Source organism: Scardinius erythrophthalmus (genome assembly GCF_964197995.2).
Source record: "Scardinius erythrophthalmus genome assembly, chromosome: 15".
Classification (NCBI taxonomy): Eukaryota; Metazoa; Chordata; class Actinopteri; order Cypriniformes; family Leuciscidae; genus Scardinius; species Scardinius erythrophthalmus.
This window is the reverse complement of record NC_138235.1, coordinates 32702989-32723066: the sequence shown is the minus strand read 5'-3', so window position 1 is coordinate 32723066 and position 20078 is coordinate 32702989. Positions and strand designations below refer to the sequence as shown.

Here is a 20078-nt window from a genome sequence, read left to right as displayed (position 1 = left end):
CCAATGTGCAGTATCCACCTGGATAGATGAAGACAGGGGTCAAATATAACCTCATTTCTGCTCTTCTGGAGTCATACAGAGAAGGCTGATCTCAACATCTGCCCTTTTGCTATTAATACAGATACATATATCCGTTTGACACCGCCCCATACCTCTCATACCACATAAAGGGTTAAGAGCATGATATTCAAATTAGCTGCACCAATATAGTGATTGCTTCAGGTCATAAACACGACCATCCGAGGGAACGTATTGTTCCTGAGGGCAATACACTTTTTCAGGTGTATTAGCATATGGTCATGGTATGTGTAATTTTTTCTCAAAAATGAATGACTCTTTCAAACAGGTCTCTTATTGCTCAGAGAATCAGGGGCCTCAAAGTGTATTTGGACACTTTTGGAACTTTGGATGTCTGAATTTTAAATGGTCTAAACTTCATAGAATAGATTTGAAAAAATGTGGCATCTGCAAACTAATGAAAAGTACAGTATAATTAAAAAATTGTTCAATGGGTTTTAAGGGTGTTTTAGTGGATGTATGAAGTCTGTTCAAACAGGTGTGCTAGCTGGGCGAATGTGATGAATGCTTAGTTCTTTAAATTAACAATATTCTTTTGTCTTATTAACTTATTTAGTTTATATTTTACATTTAGTTTATATTGAAAAGAGCATTTTTTTTTATAATAAATGCCACTTGGTTTAATATTCTGTTATAAAATGCAATGCATTTTTAAGTGTGGCTTAGGTGTTTTTTGCTAATAGATGCTGGTAACAAAAATCATGCTTCTGCGCTGACAGCCATTGAAACGTAGCTGTGCATTCTGATTATTTTTTCCAAAGGCAACATATAAATAGAGTGAAACACTCATGAAGTGAAAGCTCGATTCATTTTCTCCATAGGGAAATTGATTTTTAACGATAGCTTGTAAACCTTTAAAGACAACCCTATTGTGATCTACAAGGTTGTTAAACAATGGTATTTGCTTCTGCTGAAGCTGTCAGCCAGCATTATTTCAACTTATTTTTTAAATAGTCGTGTTTAACAACAGAATTTGTGGTGAAAAACTACATTACCATGATGCTGTACAGAAATTTCCACCAGTCGAAACAAGCAAAGCGTGCCAAAAGAGCTGCTCCCATGTATCTCTACGAATGACATAATTAAGTCAGCCTCTCAAAATACTTAAATATTTGTGTGTGTATATATATATATATATATATATATATATATATATATATATATATATATATATATATATATATATATGAATAGTTCAGATGTAAAAGCCTCTAAGTGCCATCTGAAATTTTCTTCTAGAATGATCATTTTTATCAAGCTCGTAGCCTATATTTAATTTCAGTAAAATGGCAATGAAAATTACCTATTAATTTCCATTTAAGTGAAATTACTGAATTCAGGGTCAGGGTAGGTCATTTGTTCAAATTCATACAAATTGTAGGCTACAACTCGTAAAATACGATTTAGCAAACATCGTTCGAATTCGCCACCTCGTAAAATGCGTACGAATTGCCGTGAGATCGGGTTGTTTATGCTGTTAGCAATGCTTCATAGGACTGATTGAGTAAGCTACACAGTCTTGTACGCCTTTGTATTTTTGTCCGATTTTCAAATAATTTTTTGCTTCAAAACAAAGTTTGTAATGTTACGATTCACCTCGGTCATGGATACTTTTTTAAAATCCCTAATGGAGAAATGAACGGAAAAAAATACTTCCGGAATCTGTATTAAAAGGGGGCGGGCACAAACAGTTCGGAAAACTTTCATTTTCTGCAGATGCTGGAGAAATAACGTTGAAAACCCAAGGGTTAATTTACTACCCATTCAGCGTCTCAACCAGTGTAGTCCGACTCCTGAATGAATGAATCTTATGTGCTAATTATTTTCAATTAATCAGAAATATACAGCACGACTAATGTAGTAATCGATTGACTCTTTTTGTGCCGGTTCTTTTAGTGAATCAAAAACATACCGTGCAACCAGCGTAGTCCGATTCCCAAATGAATGATTCTTATAAGCCGTTTGCTTTGTTGAATCAGAAACATACAGCGCTACCGCTGTAGTGAAATTACTGAACGAATGATATTTTTTGTGAACCATGAGACTTAAATCTCTAGTTGAACTTAAATTAGGCTACTAGGTTTTCATATGATGTATGGTTAAAGAGACACGTTGTTTTTTTCAATAGGCCTAGTATGAATTTTTTAACACATTGTTTGTCATTTATGTGATCTATGAAAAGACTGAAAAAAATGTGAGAAAAATTCTTTGTAAACACCTTTTGCAAGAATTGTATATCTGTTAGCATGCATGCATTTCAATGGCAACTGCAGTTCCATTTTGCAGATAAGTTCAATAATGAATTGAACTCATCTGCAAAATGGAATTGCAGTTGCCATTGAAATGCATGCATGCTAACCGATAACTTCGGAGACTTTCTTCAGTTTAAACAAACAGAGCAGTGTTTTTATAGCACCACAGAGTTGCAGCGTTTCCACTTTTCAGGAGAATCAATGGCTTACTTATATGTGTCTCGGCATAATTACCTCAAAATGGCACACTTTACATTTAAAGTTAGGTTACTATTAACACAAAGACCGTTGTACATATCCTTTCAGGCACTGACTCTTGATTACACTTTCCCCATTTTCCTTTATTGCAGATGATAATATCTTTTTTTTTTTTTTTTTTACTTGTTCCACGGTCCCACAGCACTTTGCTTTATTCAATGGGAGCATGTTGTACACTTCATAACACACAGATGAGCGAGATGTCTTGAGGTTTTATCTGTGACTCTTACCCATCCACTAATGAATCATAATGAATGACCTCATAATGAAAGAGCTACTTAGCTCAATTGGTCAAATAAATTTCGAGCTGAAGGCTCTCATGCTTTGGAGATAAGACGCCAACGCTCGCGCGCCTCTTTGAAACAGGGTTAGGGAACTCCCTCTGGGAGGGTGGAGCGCTCAGGGGCCAACGTCATGTTTCATTCCTCAAAACAGCCCGCTTTAGGATATCAGCCGAGACAAAGGAAACTTTCCCAGCTACTTTCATATGGATGCCAAAGCATCATTAGAGAGGAATAGAAGGTTGTGGAGGTGTGCTGAACCAGTGCCAAGAAAGTTCTCCATCTGAAGCTGTGTGTTGCAGACCCAAACTGGCCTAAACAAGCCCTGTCCTAAACCTGTCTCTCATTACAACTCCATATCCCACATGGCGGTGAACTTTTGTAACCTGCAGTCAAAGCTGTTGAAGATCGTGTTCCCATTCCAGCTTCTGCAGTACAAATCAGGAGAATGGATGTTAGTCAGGATGGAAGCCATATTCAATTTTTCGTGAATGAAAAGTAGGGTGTGAGGAATATAAAAACATTCAAATATGACTTTCCCCCAAAAAACTACAAAATCCTGATGGAAAAAAGTGTTCTTTTTAAAAACCTTATAAAATAAAGTTAAGATGGTGCTTAAAGGTACATGTATGCACTCATTCATTGATTTTTTAGCTTATGATACCATTTCTATCGCAAAATATTAGTTAAGTATTTCATTGATAATCTCTAAACCTCATTTGTTGGTGGAAAAATAAATTGGGTGTGTAATAAAGAAGTTTAAAGCAGGGTTATTATTTTTTTACTAAAATTAAAACCATTTTCTCTATTTCACTATATAAGATAAACATTTAAATAGAATTTAAATAGAATATAAAAAAATTAACATTTTATTTCAGCTACTAGCCAAATAATTGTCTCATTTTCGCTTAATTTAAGTTGAAGTACTAATTGACCTACAACTAAATAAACTAAAATGAAAAACTAAAACTTAATAAAAACTAACGACTAATATTTTCATGAAAATTAAAATATATTACAATAATAAGTATATCAATGATACTAAAATAACACCGGTTTAAATAACTAAAGTCATTCGTTACTAATGTCTATTCCATTTCTACAGGGAAACAGGCATTGAAGTCATTAAATATTTACTTAGTTATATTAAATTTGCTCTGTATGGTTTGGCGGTTGATGGAAGGAATAAAAATGGCGTCTGATAAAGCAGAAAGAAGTCTAAAAATTTGCTTGGTTATGTCTGAAGCTCTCTTTAATTTGCTGTAGATCATTAGACGAGCCATTATGTTGCTGAATACAGTAAGTGGTACAAAATAACAATATGCTTTCTAAGTCATTAACTGACTGGGAAGCTCCCTTCGGTTTCAGACACAGCCATGGGCTCTTTTCATGTACCCTGATAAAATCTTAGTGAACTCTTTCAAAGCATTGGTCACAGTGACCCCTGATATTGCAGATGTCTGGTCTCCACCCCCAGTGCGATGACAGTGTCCTAGGTATGATTCTGAGGCATGTACGTGATATACTACTATTTTTACAACCATTTCTCCAGGGGGAACCTTTCATTTGCATTAAAATGAGAGACGGGAGGAATCCACCAGAGAAAAAGCAGGCATGCAAAGCTGTCAAACCTCCTCGCAACATTTTGCCTCACACACACACACACACACACACACACACACACACACCGGTTGTTTTTTTTCATGACTTTCCATAAAAAAAGTCCATATATATTACATATATCTCATCCCCTTACACTAACCAAACCTAACCATCTCAGAAAACTTTGCATTTTTTACATTCTCAAAACACATCACAATATGTATAGTATGATTTATAAGCCGTTTTCCTCATGCGGAACAAAATATGTTCCCACAAGGTCAAGGATTATGGATAATGTCATCTTCGTGGGGACATTTTGTGTTAGTGGGGACATTATGGTTTACCTGAACCACACACACACACTAAGCCATGGATGTTTAGCGACGGCCAGTTTTTATTCCAGAATATTTAGTGGAATAAACACTTTCCTCATGCAGTGTAAGAGGGCTTGTGGCCAAAACAGCTTTTCTGGGTTTTTAAATAACAGCCTGTTTTAGGACCTCTTAAAAATGTGCCATTTGCTGCACATAATTTACAACCAATTCAGAATTGACCGTAAATTTTGAGGGGGAAAAAAATTTGATGTATTGTATTGTGGATGTATTAAAAACACTTGTAATTTTACATGCATGATGTAGTGCCTAGCAAGCATAAAGGGGCAACAAAAACAAAGTTAAAACGGTGTAGTAAATGTTAAGTGCAGTTCAACCTCAGGATTGTCTCTCATTTACAACCAGGAGAGGGCGCTATTGCATTGACTTTGAGTCATTGATAGAGAAGCGAGGGAAACGGGCACTTCAATTGGAATTTATACAGTAATATCTATCTATCTATCTATCTATCTATCTATCTATCTATCTATCTATCTATCTATCTATCTATCTATCTATCTGTCTAAATTATGAGTGTAATAAATGTTGTAGCATCTCTAATGTTCTCAAAGTCATTACAGTTCCTATTTTTTTATTTTTATAAATCTGTTTAGTAACTCAAATGCTATTTTAAACATTTCTGTTTTGTTGCTGGGGAGGTAACATGTTTACTAGCTCACCAAGAGTCCATAATCCTATGTATGAGCAGTAGTAATAGTGATGATTGACTTAAAACTCACAAAACAGTAAACAAAATGACCTCAAAATATTGGCAAAATTTTTTTTAAAAAAATCACAACCAGCCCTGCAAACCCAATAATGCCCAAAAAGAGGAGAAAACACACCACAGCAGAACGAGGGTGAAACGGTTTGTTTACTTCAAATCAAAACAAGGGTCAGAGGGAAGAACAGGGAACAAGATCAACCACTGGAATGTACATGAATCGTAATGAAAATCTCACAGTACAACAGTGATATCATTCACAAAACCAGCCATATATTCAAGCGCTTACTGGAATGGGATGAAAAAAAAACACGCCCCGGTACTTTTCCCTAAAAAGAAAGTCCCGCCAGGACAATATTCCAGCTTCTTCCTCTTGCCATGACAATCTTTAGAAATGTCATGTTCTCGGTCTTATATTTGAGATCGAGAGAGAGAAACACTAGAAGTCGGTTTCAGTGGATGTGCACTTTAAAAGTCAAGAAAATACTTGAGGAAAAGGGCAGACAGGACAGTAGTGATGAAAAGTGGTTGAGTCTCATTCATTCCCCTCATCTCAGTTCAGGAACGGGACCAAAAGCGTCCTATCGGAGTAGAGACCATTTGATCTGTTCCTTAGCTGACTGTAGCACCTAGAAAAAAAAAAAAAAAAAAAAATATCCAATAAAGTTAGAACCTTTATTTAAAATATAATGTAAAACATTAGTATTATATTACTTAAACAACAATTTTTTTATATTAATATATATATAATATATATATATATATATATATATATATATATATATATATATATATATATATATGCTAACCAAGGCTACATTTATTTGATTATATATATATATATATATATATATATATATATTTTTTTTTTTTTTTTTAATTTTTTTTATTTTTTCACCAAAATGTATTGAATGAAAATATACTATATATTAAAAAAATATATAAAATGTATTAATATAATATAATAATTTTATTCCACAATTAATCTGATAATATGAGGGTTACCGAGATAAAGTGAGACGTTTTTTAGATGTCAAACTTTCAATGGAAGAAATATTACTTGGTGATCCTTTAAATCCACTTATAATGGTTGTTAGAATTAATCTGAGGTGTCATTAGGAGCTTTAAGAATATGTGAAAGTGGCTTCTGCCAATTTATTATAACCTGAAGTTTTAAATTAGGCAATGCAAAATAATTAGTCACATTTAATTAGAATGAATTACCATCTTCAGAATCATTTATTTGAAATATTTTGTGTTCCTCTTCAGTAAATCCAATCACTCAGTGAGGACGGATAGACCAAACCACTCCCAAAAAACCTCACTTGTCTCCAAAGCTACAAAAGGTAATTGAATTTTAACGTGTTTGTGTTCTTGACTTATTAATGGCATAATTTTTCTTAAAAGACACACATCCATCAGGGCGCTGCTTTATGGTTTTCAATACTTAAGAGGCAAAATATTAGCACCTCCTCGTTAAGATACAGTGAGGTCCAAAAAGCCTGAAACTATGAGTGAAATGACTATATTTTCCTAATTTATACCCCAATTTTTTCTAAATGTAGGGTCGTAAGAATTTGCTAACCAAGGCTACATTTATTTGATTAAAAATACTAAAACAGTAATACTGTGAAATATATTCAAATAGAAAACAGTTATATTGCAATAATATATTAAAATGTAATTGATTCCTGTGATTCAAAGCTGAATTACTTCAGAAATCATTCTAATATGCTCTAATATGATACATTTTTGTAGGATTTTTAGACAAATATTAAGTTTTTTATAAAAAGATTACTCAAAATATCTTTACAGATCAATTTAATGCATCCTCACTGAATAAAAGCATTAATTTCATTCTTTCTTTCTTTAAAAAACTAAATCTTACTAACCCCAAACTTTTGAAGAATAGTGTCTCTAAAATGAAAAAAAAACCTGCCGAAGTGAAAAAGCAAAACTTTTACATGTAAAGGTGCGAACGTTGAGGGGAACCTTGTAATCGAGTAATGCAGGCGCAGCAAAACATCCAGGAATTAATTCATCATCTTAATTTGCACAAGACGAGGCAAAGCATAACCGTATAGCAGGGAAGACGAGGAGACAGCCATTAATCACGGACACCGAAGGGATACCGTCAGCCTGTCTCAGCGCCTCTTAAACGAGAACATTAATCAGTCCACACTCACGACTACGCCAGCCGCGGGGAGCCATCGCTGGCAGACAGCCGCCAATAATTAGCCATCATGTTTACATGCGCCAGACACACGCGGGAACCCGGACTAGCGAGTGAAACGTTCTTAATGTGGGAGCTGTGAAACCAGACCACCACAGACTCCTTTTCCAAATGAATCACGGGTCAATCGCAGAGCCGCTATTAAACATGAGCGGTGATCGCGACAGGTGTCGCTGAAGGAAGCGCGTGGACTCCTCTCACCTGAGTGACTGTCTGTTCTGTCAGAGGCACGTCATCGCCCTGGAACGAGATGAGAGAGGGAGATGCTGATGACTTTAGGACTGCTGGCTTGCTTGCTTCCTGTCTCGTACATGCAAGATTATTGGAAATCAAACTTAATAGCTGCCTAGCAAGTACCATAATGCTCATCAGTGGCGTCAGAGCACGAGAGATGAAGCAGAGGCAACAAATACTAATCAGATTAACATTCACATCAGTGTAATGGAAGTCAATAGAGGAGAACAAGAAGTAGTTACCCTCAAAGCAACACGGTGAACCACCTGCTGTGGGTCGCTCTCCAGGATCACACTGCAAAACAGACAATTAATCAGCGCTGCCACCAAAACTAAGAGATTTTTAGGCTCAATTACGATTGTTTTCAAAAATGCATGCTTCCTTTTTTGGCTCTCCTTTATAGAGAAAATAGAGAAAACAGGAAAGGATGTGGACAGGATCAGGAAACAACACTCGCCAGAATCAATCTTATGTCGGCCGCACGAGCACTAGTGGTCGCAGTGGAGTTTTCAGTGGCCGATGTCTAGACCCAGAAGGAATCTATAGACTTTTTCTGCATTTTCTGCAATGGCTTTTTTGGTTTTGGTTTTATTCTATCAATGGATTGCATCAAGATATCTGTTGTATTAGTTTATGCATTTCCTGGGAAATGTACCTAAAATTACATTTGGCATTGCACATGGCATTGCACCATTGTTTGAGCTACAGGATTGACATTTATTCATAATAAAAAGTGTTAAACAGAGCTGAAAGAGTATGGCAGTCTTAATGGTAGCTGAAAGCATAATATAATCAAAACAGACAGAATATCCAATAAATGAATGTAAGGAGCGGCTGATTTATAGTATTTTATGAATGATTTGCAATTCTTCTGCAATTCTTTAGCCGTTGATTCTGTGTGGGCCTGCAGATTCCCAATTCTTTTTTTAAATACAGTATAAATATAATTATATAAATATTAATGACACAAATTGATTGATTAGAATACTTAAATTATTGTAATAAATTACAATGTAATTAAATCCATGAAATTTCTGTAGGTTAATTAGTAGAGCACAGTAGGTTTGACTCCCAGAGAATGCACATACTGCTTTGGATAAGTATATTATAATTATAATGTACACTACAGTTTATAGGTTTGGGTTCAAGAAGATTTTTTTGGAAGAACTTAATATTATTCAGATGCATCAAATTGATCAAAAGTGACAGTAAAGACATGTATAATGTCAGAGAAGATTTCTATTTCACATAAATTGCTGTTCTTTTCAACTTTATACTCATCAAATAATCGCTCAATTGAGGACGATACATTTTTTTAAATCAGATAAGAGGACGTGCGCATGAACTATGATGGAAACTCGTTTGCTGAATAAATCCCTCGATGCGCAACAAAAGAACTCATGTGACTTTTCCTCAACAGTGGATGTGATTGGATAACTGGACTAACCAGTGGACCGACTTAATCACACTGCATCTCAAATGTTGGTTTGATTATTCTGAAATGCCTGAGCCAAACTGATTTGGTTAAATTCCCTGCCAGAAGCATCTCACATGATTGCGTTCCCAACACCAGGCATCTGAACGCAAGATAACATGACAGCGTTTATGGCGTTTTGTCTGAGAGGCACAAGTCATTTATATGATGTAGGACAGAAGAGCCACAGTGGCTTTTTTCTATTTTTATTACAGATATTTTGCGACAATTTTCCAGAAAGTGGTGATTTTGTTTGCTTGAACACATGGGATGGAAACAGTGCTTTATTCGCAAATTTTTTATTCAATATTCCTATTTTGCACACAAGATAAATTCACAACTTTGGATGTGATGATACCAGTATTTCTCTCTAGCATTTTGAGCGCTGTCGAACAGATTCTTCTTAAACACTTCTGATTGGCCATTGCGCTCACGCACTCAAAATGCTAAAGGGAAATGCTGGTTATAGTCACATTTTTTTAATTTCACAACACTAATGGCTATTGATCAGAAGAACAGGGTTCCCACACCTTGGTTAACTTCAAATTCAAGGACCTTTCAAGAACTTTCCAGGTCCAATACCCTTAAATTCAAGGATTTAATGTGGGGACACATTTCAAGTGAGAGCAAGGTTACATCGTGTTACCTTGTAAGATACATTGTTACAGTTTTGTGCGCGTGAACATCATGGCAACGTACAACACAAAGTACGTCACGCGGGAAACACTTAACGTAACACGTAAATGCGCGTAACTAACGTAAATAAAGCAAGCTAGTATGCATAGGCCACGAAGTGTTGGCGAAATAACATTAGCGAACCGGAGGGAATATGGAATTTTTTCCAGAAAATAAATTCAAGCACTTTCAAGCACCTATATCTATGCGTGTTTAATTTCAAAAACTTTCCAGGGCCTTGACATTGTTTTTTCAGATTCACAAACTTTTAAGAATTTCAAGGACCCGTGGGAACCCTGGAAGAAATAAATGCAGAATTGGTGAGACGCATTTCAAAAACCTTACCGACCCCAAACCTTTGAATGATAGTGTACGTACTACGTACAGCAAGATCTCTATGGAACAAAATTGTTTGCTTCTGTTTTCCTCTTTTTTTTCCTTTTTCTTTAAATGTAATATCAGTTTGAATACATTCATTATGGCTTACCCTCCATCAACAATCTCATCAACGGCCAGGAACAGACCCTCCATATTTTCAAGCAGGGCTCGCTTTTCCACATTTTTCCTAAAAAAAAGAGGAAGAAAACAATCAAAGTCAAACTTTTTTGGGGGAGGGTTTCTGACAGAGACCATATAACTAATAATGAAAAAGTCTTTCCTACAGTACCTCAACATTTGGCTCAAGGAATCAAAGAGACAATTCAACACTGACATAAGCATCAGCTGTGTGAAGAAAGACAATGACACTTATGAGATTCACACGGTTATGATAAGACAGTACTGGGTGAAATATAAAGCATTACCTCATTTTCATGGGAGCTGCCGATTACGTAGAAATACAGATCAATATTGCTCTTGTACACAACCGTTAGACCCTCCAGCAATGCTATTTCACCTGTGTGGAAGAGAGGAAGAATGACTCCAAGATATGACTTTATGTTGGCGAACACAAGATTGACAGTAACATAATCACTTACTGTCTGTCCTGTGTGTCTTGTTGAAGATGTTCTTCTCAAAGGCTTTCTGCTCTTTCACTGTGGGGTACGTGTCATCATAATACTGAAACAAACACAACTCAGTCGCAAACTAATATATGAAGCTTATAATACAGACAGAGCACTTCTATATATGACTGAATTATCACTCTTTCATACACCTTCTGCAAACAAAGAGCTTATGTTTCTAAAGGGTGTGAGTTTGAAAATGACAGACTGTTATATGGTTTTGAATAACATGAGGGTGAGTGAATGATGACAGAATCCTAAAACTGTATTTACTTTCAGGTTTAAGCCTATAAAGCCTGCTATTTGATGAATTTCAAAGGCCTCTAAATGATCAACATGATCACAACTTTGCTGAAAACCTGCTGCACACAATCCTCTACGTGGCGTCTGACTGATAGTGCATACTTTTTAGCATGTGGAAGGCCTTTTAGTGTAATCCTAAAAATGTCCCTCGTCAGGTGTTTTTTTAAGTAAATGTAAGAATTTTGATATCGCTATTAATATTTCAAAATGAACACTTACTGGACTGAAGCAACTTAGGTTTGCTTGATTATCCATACATCATTTTCACATGTCAGGCTTTACAGGGTTAAAGGGATAGTTCGCCCAAAAATGAAAATTCTGTCGTTAATTACTCGCCCTCAGAACACAAATGAATATATTTTTGATTAAATCTGAGAGCTTTCTTTCCCTCCATTGACAGCTACGCAACTGACACTTTGACACCTCAAAAAGTTCATAAAGAGATCGTAAAACTAATCGAATTTCTGCGTAACACACAAGAATAAACCAAATTGGTTCTCGCACGTCATACGTATGGGCTGAAATATGTGCCACCAGAAACTGAATTTGAATCATTTATATTTGAATTTGAATTGATAAACTTGAATAATTGCATTGGAAAAATGAATTTGAATCACATAATTTGAAATTGTATTGTTTAATTTGAATAATTGCATTGAAAAACTGAATCTGAATTGTATAATTTGAAATTGAATTTGTTTGGAACTGAAGTCCAATAGCCTACAGTTTGATCCTCACTGAAAATTCAACTCTCTATGTATCCTCACATTCAGTTCTCACAATTCAGATTCAGATCACTAAATTCAATTTCAAGTTACTGTAACAGACATCCGGGTAGTTGGAGGATGAAGGAAGAGCAATCGAGCGCAGATCGATATCGATAGATAGAGTTCAGTGTCGCAGGATCATCACTCAGCACTAAATATGCCAGACTGTTGTGCTGCTTATGGATGTTCGAACGAAATAAATGAAGATAGATAGATAGATAGATAGATAGATAGATAGATAGATAGATAGATAGATAGATAGATAGATAGATAGATAACATTTCACAGGTGAGAATGTGTTTTATGATATACTATATGCCGCCTTCGACCTCCAATCTGAGGTCCGGCGGCGGCGGGAGGCGGAGAGTTCCGTGGCCCGCGGCAGCGTCTCTTCTCCAGGGCAGGAACACAGCCTCACCTCGCTGCTGCACCGGTCCCCGCTGATCCAGATGGGACCGGCCAAAGACAGTGGCCGGCGGACGGAGAGAAACAACAAAGCGGGGCTGTAAACTTCACTTTGAAGCAGAAACTCTTAGTTCAGAAGGGTGAAGTTTCTGTTTGGACTCAGAGCTGTGAACTGATTATAATAAATATTCTTTGTAGCCTATTACTGTAACACATTAATTAGTCTCTTTGTTTTGTTTGTTACTGCACATGATGATAAAGCTACACTTCTAAATCACAAACAAAACTAACTTTAATATTTATATAAACGCTGTAAGGAAGGAGACGATCAGATATTAGAGTTGATAAAAATAGACTCAAATAATAATTTACTATTTTGTGTTTTAATGTGGAAACATCTTGTATAAACTCAGGGGATTGGCTCTTACATCACATTGTATTACAGGCTTGCTGATGTACAAAGTAAACCAATACCATTCAAATGTTTAAATTAATTAACATGTATTTTATTTTCAAATATGGATAGTCACACCATTGTAGCCATTTTGCAGAAGGGCAGGCTATGCTAAGGTAAGTAGCGATAGTTCATTTTAAGATTACTTAAGTGTAAGAATGTGACTAATAAACCTAGGCCTACTAGCACTAGGCATTATATTTTGAACATTGTAGATTATATTAATATCAAAAGCCTACATTTTCTCTGGACTCGATCATAAATACATGTCTGACCTTTGGAACGAACCAAAAAAAACTAGAAAAAAAAAATATATATATATGGGTCAAGGCGAGGCAAGCACTTATTCGTCGTTTTATTGCTGGTACTGTGCTCCAAAACGTAGGTGCTGATTGGCCGAAGAGGAGTACTGTGTATCTTCGCCACTAAACTCTATCTATCGATCTGCGCTCGATTGCTCTTCCTTCATCCTCCAACTACCCGGATGTCTGTCACAGTAACTTGAAATTGAATTTGGTGATCTGAATCTGAATTGTGAGAACTGAATGTGAGGATACATAGAGAGTTGAATTTTCAGTGAGGATCAAATTGTATTGGACTTCAGTTCCAAACAAATAAATTCAATTTCAAATTATACAATTCAAATTCAGTTTTTCAATGCAATGATTCAAATTAAACAATACAATTTCAAATTATGTGATTCAAATTCAGTTTTTCAGTGCAATTATTCAAGTTTATCAATTCAAATTCAAATTTAAATGATTCAAATTCAGTTTCTGGTGGCACATATTTCAGCCCATACATACGAACATGCTAAAGCTCCCGATGTGTGCGCTGATGAATTTATATGTGAATAAAAGCCTAAATTTTCATAAAAGCCTGTTCATCATATAAAGCATTAGTGTCTCTACAGAAACATTTGGACTAAACCGCTCAATTCATATGGATTAGTTTTATGATCTCTTTATGAACTTTTTGAAGTGTCAGAGTGCTAGTTGCGTAGCTGTCAATGGAGGGACAGAAAGCTCTCAGATTTCATTAGAAATATCTTCATTTGTGTTCTGAAGATGGACGAAAGTCTTACGGTTTGGAATGACATGAAGGTGAGTAATTAATGAAAGAATTTTAATTTTATGGGTGAACTATCCCTTTAAATAAAACGTCACTGTATATCAACTCAAATCTGATCATGATCCTGATGTTCATCATCTGATGGTCTCACCTTAGCATAAAGTCTCTCTCCATCATTGTCCATGATCAGAACAGCTTTTACAGTGTACAGAGAGGGCTCCTGTCACAGCACAGACACAAACATGACAGATGACCAATGAATTACAGTCAAATTAATCAGTTGATCAGGGCAAAGGTTGAATAGACGTAAAACTGTAGTTCAGATACCCATCAGCAACTGCTGAGGTTGTAAAGTCAATATTATAATGTAATATTTCAGTATAATCTTTTACCTTTAAATATAATAAGTATCCGTAAGTTATACACGCTGTTGCTAAACTCGTTTGATTGATTAGTGATTTATTGTTTAGCGGAAGTAGCGGAAAGGCTAACGTTAATTGAACAGGCAACAGAGCAGATTTAACTGCTAGCGGATGATTACACTTATATTGCTATATATATATATTGGGATATAGAGATAAAATCTTATTACCAGTATTAGCGTATCCATATTGTACTGTGCAGAAGGCGCTCGCTCTAGCTCCGTGTATTGAATTCCTGCGTATGTGTACTTCCGCTTACGACATGAGGTAAAAGGCCAAAACTAAGCGGAAGTACTTTGTAACGTCATTGAAAATGTTGCGGGACATAAATAATTAAGAATGCTTTGAATCGGCCTACCCAAAGCAGTTATTATTATATTATTATCTTTGTTATTATTATTCGAATAAAACAATAAAAAACATTAAAACAATGACAATGAACATTATAATACAATCTACACAGTAGCCTACACACTATACAGTCTAGAAGCACACAAATCTTAAGAATCCAGCTGTGTAAAATGTGTGTCAATAGCCTGTTTGGCTACTTGTGAGAGCCAAATGTTGGAAAATGTCCTCACAAATTCCATGAAATTTTGTTTTTAATATTAGGCCTATATATAGGTAGCCTATATTTTATTCACTTTGCACCAGTGAAATAATGCAAACAGGGCTTTAAGAGAGAAATAGCCTAAGGGATATTCTACCAGAAACTTACATTATCTGTAGCCTAGCCTACTTGAATTGTTACAGTGAATAAAAAGTATTTCATCCAAAATTTTCTAAAACTGGCTGATAGTTGATTTCTGTGAGTTGTTCTGTAAAGGAATATGCCATTCATTAGGCAGGTTACTCAGCTATGTTTTCTTTATTAAAAACACTTTTGAAAGTTACAAATCCTGTCCATGTCCTTGTCCTCAGCCAAATTGGAGCTACAGCTTTCATAGTTTTGTTATGCTAAAAACTGTTATTTAGAAGAAGAAGAAAAACAACAAGCTGTTATCATTCACATCAATTGGTCAAAAACATGAAATTATATATAAATTCTATATATAGAAATGTTACTCAAGTGAAAGTACAAGTACTGAGGGAAAATTTTACTCAATTAAAAGTAAAAGTATCTGGCCAGAATCGTACTCGAGTAAAAGTAAAAAAAGTACCACATTAAAATTTTACTTGAGTATTAAAGAAGTAAAAGTAATAGCAAGAATGAAAACTAGAGATTCTTGTTTAAGCTTTTAATCTCTAAAAGCATGAAGTGAATGAACCACATACAAGGTTTTATCCTGCTTTTGAACTGTTTGTATTTAATTGTATTTATTTATCAAACTATAAGACTACTATCTAATGCCTATATGCAACATTCTTTAAACAATCAACTAAACATGCTTTTACCACTAAAAGAAAAGAATTCGCTAAGGTACAGCCACTGGTGCTCTTGATCCTGTGGCTGATTTTGGACCATAAACAATGGACAAATGGAGTCTTCAAACGCCTCAGATGTAAAGTTATTCGCTGTCAAAGTGACTCCAAAATGTAGGTGTGTAACGATACACGTTTTCGTAGAACGGTTCGGTTCGTTGGACCATTTTTCCTGCCGACCAAAATTTCGTTATTTCAAATGTAGGCGTGTTGCACGTGGCAGGCGCGCTCATAATGTAAGAGACGCCGGCACGACCACAACATTTCCCAACATCAAATGGCAAACGTAATGCAAGAGGAACGAAACTGCTCGTTATTGTGTGGTTGAAGGGCCGTTTATCAGTTTGAACCAAAGCAGCGCGAGCCGATCTTGATCAAGCGACACTGCGCTAATAAGATATCCAGTAAAGAAAGCATTTGAATTCGCCACAGAAGTAATAACATCGCTGCGAGATCTAGTGAGAAACATTCACATTTCTCCATTATTAACGGATCAAACAGCGCTGACGTGGAAACCAGGAAGAAACATTGTGCCATGAATGAACTATCCAGTGTCCACAGATCAGCAACATTCACCATGGATTTACTGTAGTTACACTAACTGCAACCATGGAAGTTTGGCAGGAATAGTAGGCTACAATGCCATTGAATGCCAATCAATGCCATTACATCGGTTTTATTTTGACATTATGAATACAATTGCTGCCCTCAAATGTTAATCTGAACTAAAATAAACCTTTGTTTATAACTACTACAATATTAAATTTAATTTTTTCCAAGGAGCTGTTTTGTTTTATATGCTCCTAAGAAGAGTCAATTATAGCTCCAGAATTGCTCAAAGTAAAAAAAAATCATACTTTATGATGTTAGTTTTAATAAAAAAAATAAAAAAATGTAATCAAGGAAATTTCTCTGGCATTTCTTTCTTTTTGCTGTATTGAACCGTACCGAACCGAACCGTAACACAAGTGTATCGTATCGAACCGAACCGTGAATTTTGTGAACCGTTACACTCCTACCAAAATGAACGGAAGTCAATGGAATGCTAACAGCAGGTGATGGCTTGTTAGCCAATGGTGGCCCCCGGGGGTGGTACGCTCTTCGGCTGCTGGATTGCCCCCCTGAGAATGACTGTTATAATTTCTCTAATTTCTAGGTCAAGGTGCTGTGCATTGTGGTAATAGATGCGACATGACGTCACTTCCAAAGGACCAATGAACATGTCTGACCAATTTGGTGAAATGTGAAAACAAATCTCATTAAATTAGACACTAAACTTAATTAAACTAGGCATCAGCGCAATTCAATTGGTTTGGTAATAGCAAGGAAAAATAGAATGAAGTGATCTCCAAAAAAGAAGTACTTTTTGACTGTAAATAAAATTGTAAGGAGTAAAAAGTACTTTTTTTTCTTAAAAAATGTAATTAAGTAAAAGTAAAAGTACTGATTTTTAATTGTACTCAAGTAAAGTAAAAATCCCCCAAAATAATACTTAAGTACAGTAATCAAGTAAAATTACTCAAGTATTTTACACCTCTGGACTCCTGTCTCGTTTACATAAAATGTGTGAAATACGCCTTTAAGGGTATGACTCAGAGGAAGTGACATCATTTGACCCAGGCTTGTTTTTTAAGATTGTTTTTGTATGTTTGTGTTTTTTTTTTTTTTTTTTTTTTTGGAAGACGAGCTAAAGGGTCAGGCCCTGTCACGGTAAAACATCCCAGAAAATAATGAAAATGTTTAAATCCAAAACATGGTTACTGAAATTCCTTGCTTGCATGTTAACAGTATGCTAAATGCTATGCTATGTGTGACACGGCCTTACAAATTAATGGAATTGTTCTTTTTTTAAACCTTTATTGCATATAATATGCATTTAACGCATGCCATAGTAAAACATTATTTGAATAAATAGACATTACACTGTAAATATATTCTAATGAATTAGGTCCTTATTATACACTATATTGCCAAAAGTTTTGGGATGACAAAGTTTAAAGATGACTTTAATGACATCCCATTCTTAATCCGTAGGGTTTCAGAGTTGGCCCACCCTTTGCAGCTATATCGGCTCCAACTCTTCTGGGAAGGCTTTCCACAAGGTTTAGGAGTGTGTTTATGGGAATTTTTGACCATTCTTCTAGAAGCGCATTTGTGAGGTCAGGCACTGATGTTAGGCGAGAAGGCCTGGCTCACAGTCTCCGCTCTAATTCATCCCAAAGGTGTTCTATGGGGATGAGGTCAGGACTCTGTGCAGGCCAGTCAAGTTCCTCCACACCAAACTCGCTCATCCATGTCTTTATGGACCTTGCTTTGTGCACTGGTGTGCAGTCATGCTGGAACAGGAACATCCCCAAACTGTTCCCACAAAGTTAGAAGCATGAAATTGTCCAAAATGTCTTGGTATGCTGAAGTATTAAGAGTTCATTTCACCTGAACTAAGGGGCCAAGCCCAACTCCTGAAAAACAACCCCACACCACAATCCCCCCTCCACCAAACTCTACACTTGGCACAATGCATTCAGGCAAGTCCCATTCTCCTGGCAACCGCCAAACCCAGACTCATCCATCGGATTGCCAGACAGAGAAGTGTGATTCGTCACTCCAGAGAATACGTCTTCACTGCTCAGTCCACACTCTGCAGAAAGTTGGCGACTTCTGCGCACTGTTCTTGAGCTAATCTGAAGGCCACACAGAGTTTGGAGGTCTGTAGCTGTTGACTCTGCAGAAAGTTGGCGACTTGTGCGCACTGTCGCCTCAGCATGCGCTGACCCGTTCTGTGATTTTACGTGGCCTACCACTTCATGGTTGAGTTGCTGTTGTTCCCAATTGCTTCCACTTTGTTATAATACCACTAACAGTTAATCACGGAATATTTAGTAGTGAGGAAATTTCACGAATGGACTTATTGCACAGGTGGCAGCCTATCACAGTACCACGCTTGAATACACTGATCTCCTGAGAGCGACCCATTCTTTCACAGATGTTTGTAGAAGCAGTCTGAAGGCCTAGAGCTTGATTTTATACAACTCTGGCCATAGAAGTGATCGGAACACCTCAATTCAATGATTTGGAGGGGTGTCCCAATACTTTTAGCAATATAGTGTATGTCCTTGGCTGAACTTTACCATAGACTAATATTACATTAACATTAAAATTGTAATATTAATTTAAAATAGGAATGCTTATCAAAACTTAAATAAAAAAACACAAAACTTTTCTGCATCATCACAATCAATAAAGTCAGTCCGGTCACGCCACGCTCAGTCCTGTCACACAGGAAATGATGACATAAAAGTGTACTATTTGAGGAAATTCTGATGAATTAATCTCTTTAACTGTGTAGATTAAGGTGGAGGTATATATCCACTACTATGTTTTTGTAAAAATCTCCTATGTAAAGGTAGTTATTTTACAACTATATGAGTGCGATTGAGATGAGATACGATTCTGTGATTTTGTGTACTACAGTTGACCGAAAAGTTGCTTATGAGAATTACAAAACCAAGTTAGATACGATCAGGGACATGTGACCAATAAGAAAATGCTATTTGTATCAAAGAAATTCATTAGGAAACCATTCTAACAAATACAAATTTGTCTGTGGCAGGGCCTCATATTTTAGGGGTGAAATGCGTATAAAAAATTATTTTATTCAATCATAAAAACATGCTGAGATGGCATGATATGTGTTTCTCGTGGTTTAACATGTCCTCCTATGACTCAACGTTCAGATTTAAGAATACGATTTTTTATAAGTGGAAATGTACGTTTCTGGTAGAATGTCCCCTAAATGTACTTGCCTAATTGAAAAAAAAAACAAAGTAAAGAAACTATTCTCCTACAGTGCACAATATTTAGGCCTAGTCTATTTAATACCTTTACCATTGAAGCAATATTGATGTTGATGGTTTAGCCTGTGTGTCTGACCACACAGTCTGGTGAACCATGACAGTTTTTTATTTATTAAACACTGGCAGGTTTGGGTTAAAAACATGCAATTTGACATATACATGGCTAAAGTAAATACAATATTAAAATGGAGTTA

At 35.9% G+C, this 20078-nt stretch overlaps 1 protein-coding gene across 11 annotated transcripts; it reads right to left on the bottom strand.

The window, feature by feature from the left end:
- Positions 1-5689: 5689 nt before the first annotated feature.
- Positions 5690-14914, bottom strand: copz1 (COPI coat complex subunit zeta 1). 11 transcript variants are annotated; one of them, XM_081387197.1, is made up of 10 exons: positions 14779-14866; positions 14338-14406; positions 12586-12696; positions 11160-11241; positions 10986-11077; positions 10850-10905; positions 10670-10747; positions 8276-8327; positions 8001-8099; positions 5696-6195 (listed from the first exon to the last, which is right to left on the bottom strand). In XM_081387197.1, the coding sequence occupies exons 1-10, from the start codon at positions 14794-14796 to the stop codon at positions 6148-6150; spliced, it is 705 nt and encodes a 234-aa protein (XP_081243323.1). In that variant the 5' UTR covers positions 14797-14866; the 3' UTR covers positions 5696-6147. The 11 variants fall into 11 exon arrangements, with proteins under 11 accessions (XP_081243320.1, XP_081243323.1, XP_081243329.1 ...); XM_081387203.1 differs by having other exon boundaries at positions 12675-12696; positions 14779-14855; XM_081387200.1 differs by having other exon boundaries at positions 12675-12771; positions 14779-14851.
- Between the last annotated feature and the right edge of the window lie 5164 nt (positions 14915-20078).

Excerpts from the sequence above, each read along its gene's own strand:
- copz1 (XM_081387193.1), bottom strand. Across the intron at positions 11,242-12,585 it reads CGCCGGACCTCAGATTGGAG|TATTATGATGACACGTACCC; the intron begins GTCGAAGGCGGC and ends TGTTTGTTTCAG. Across the intron at positions 6,196-8,000 it reads CAGAACAGACAGTCACTCAG|GTGCTACAGTCAGCTAAGGA; the intron begins GTGAGAGGAGTC and ends TTTTTTTTCTAG.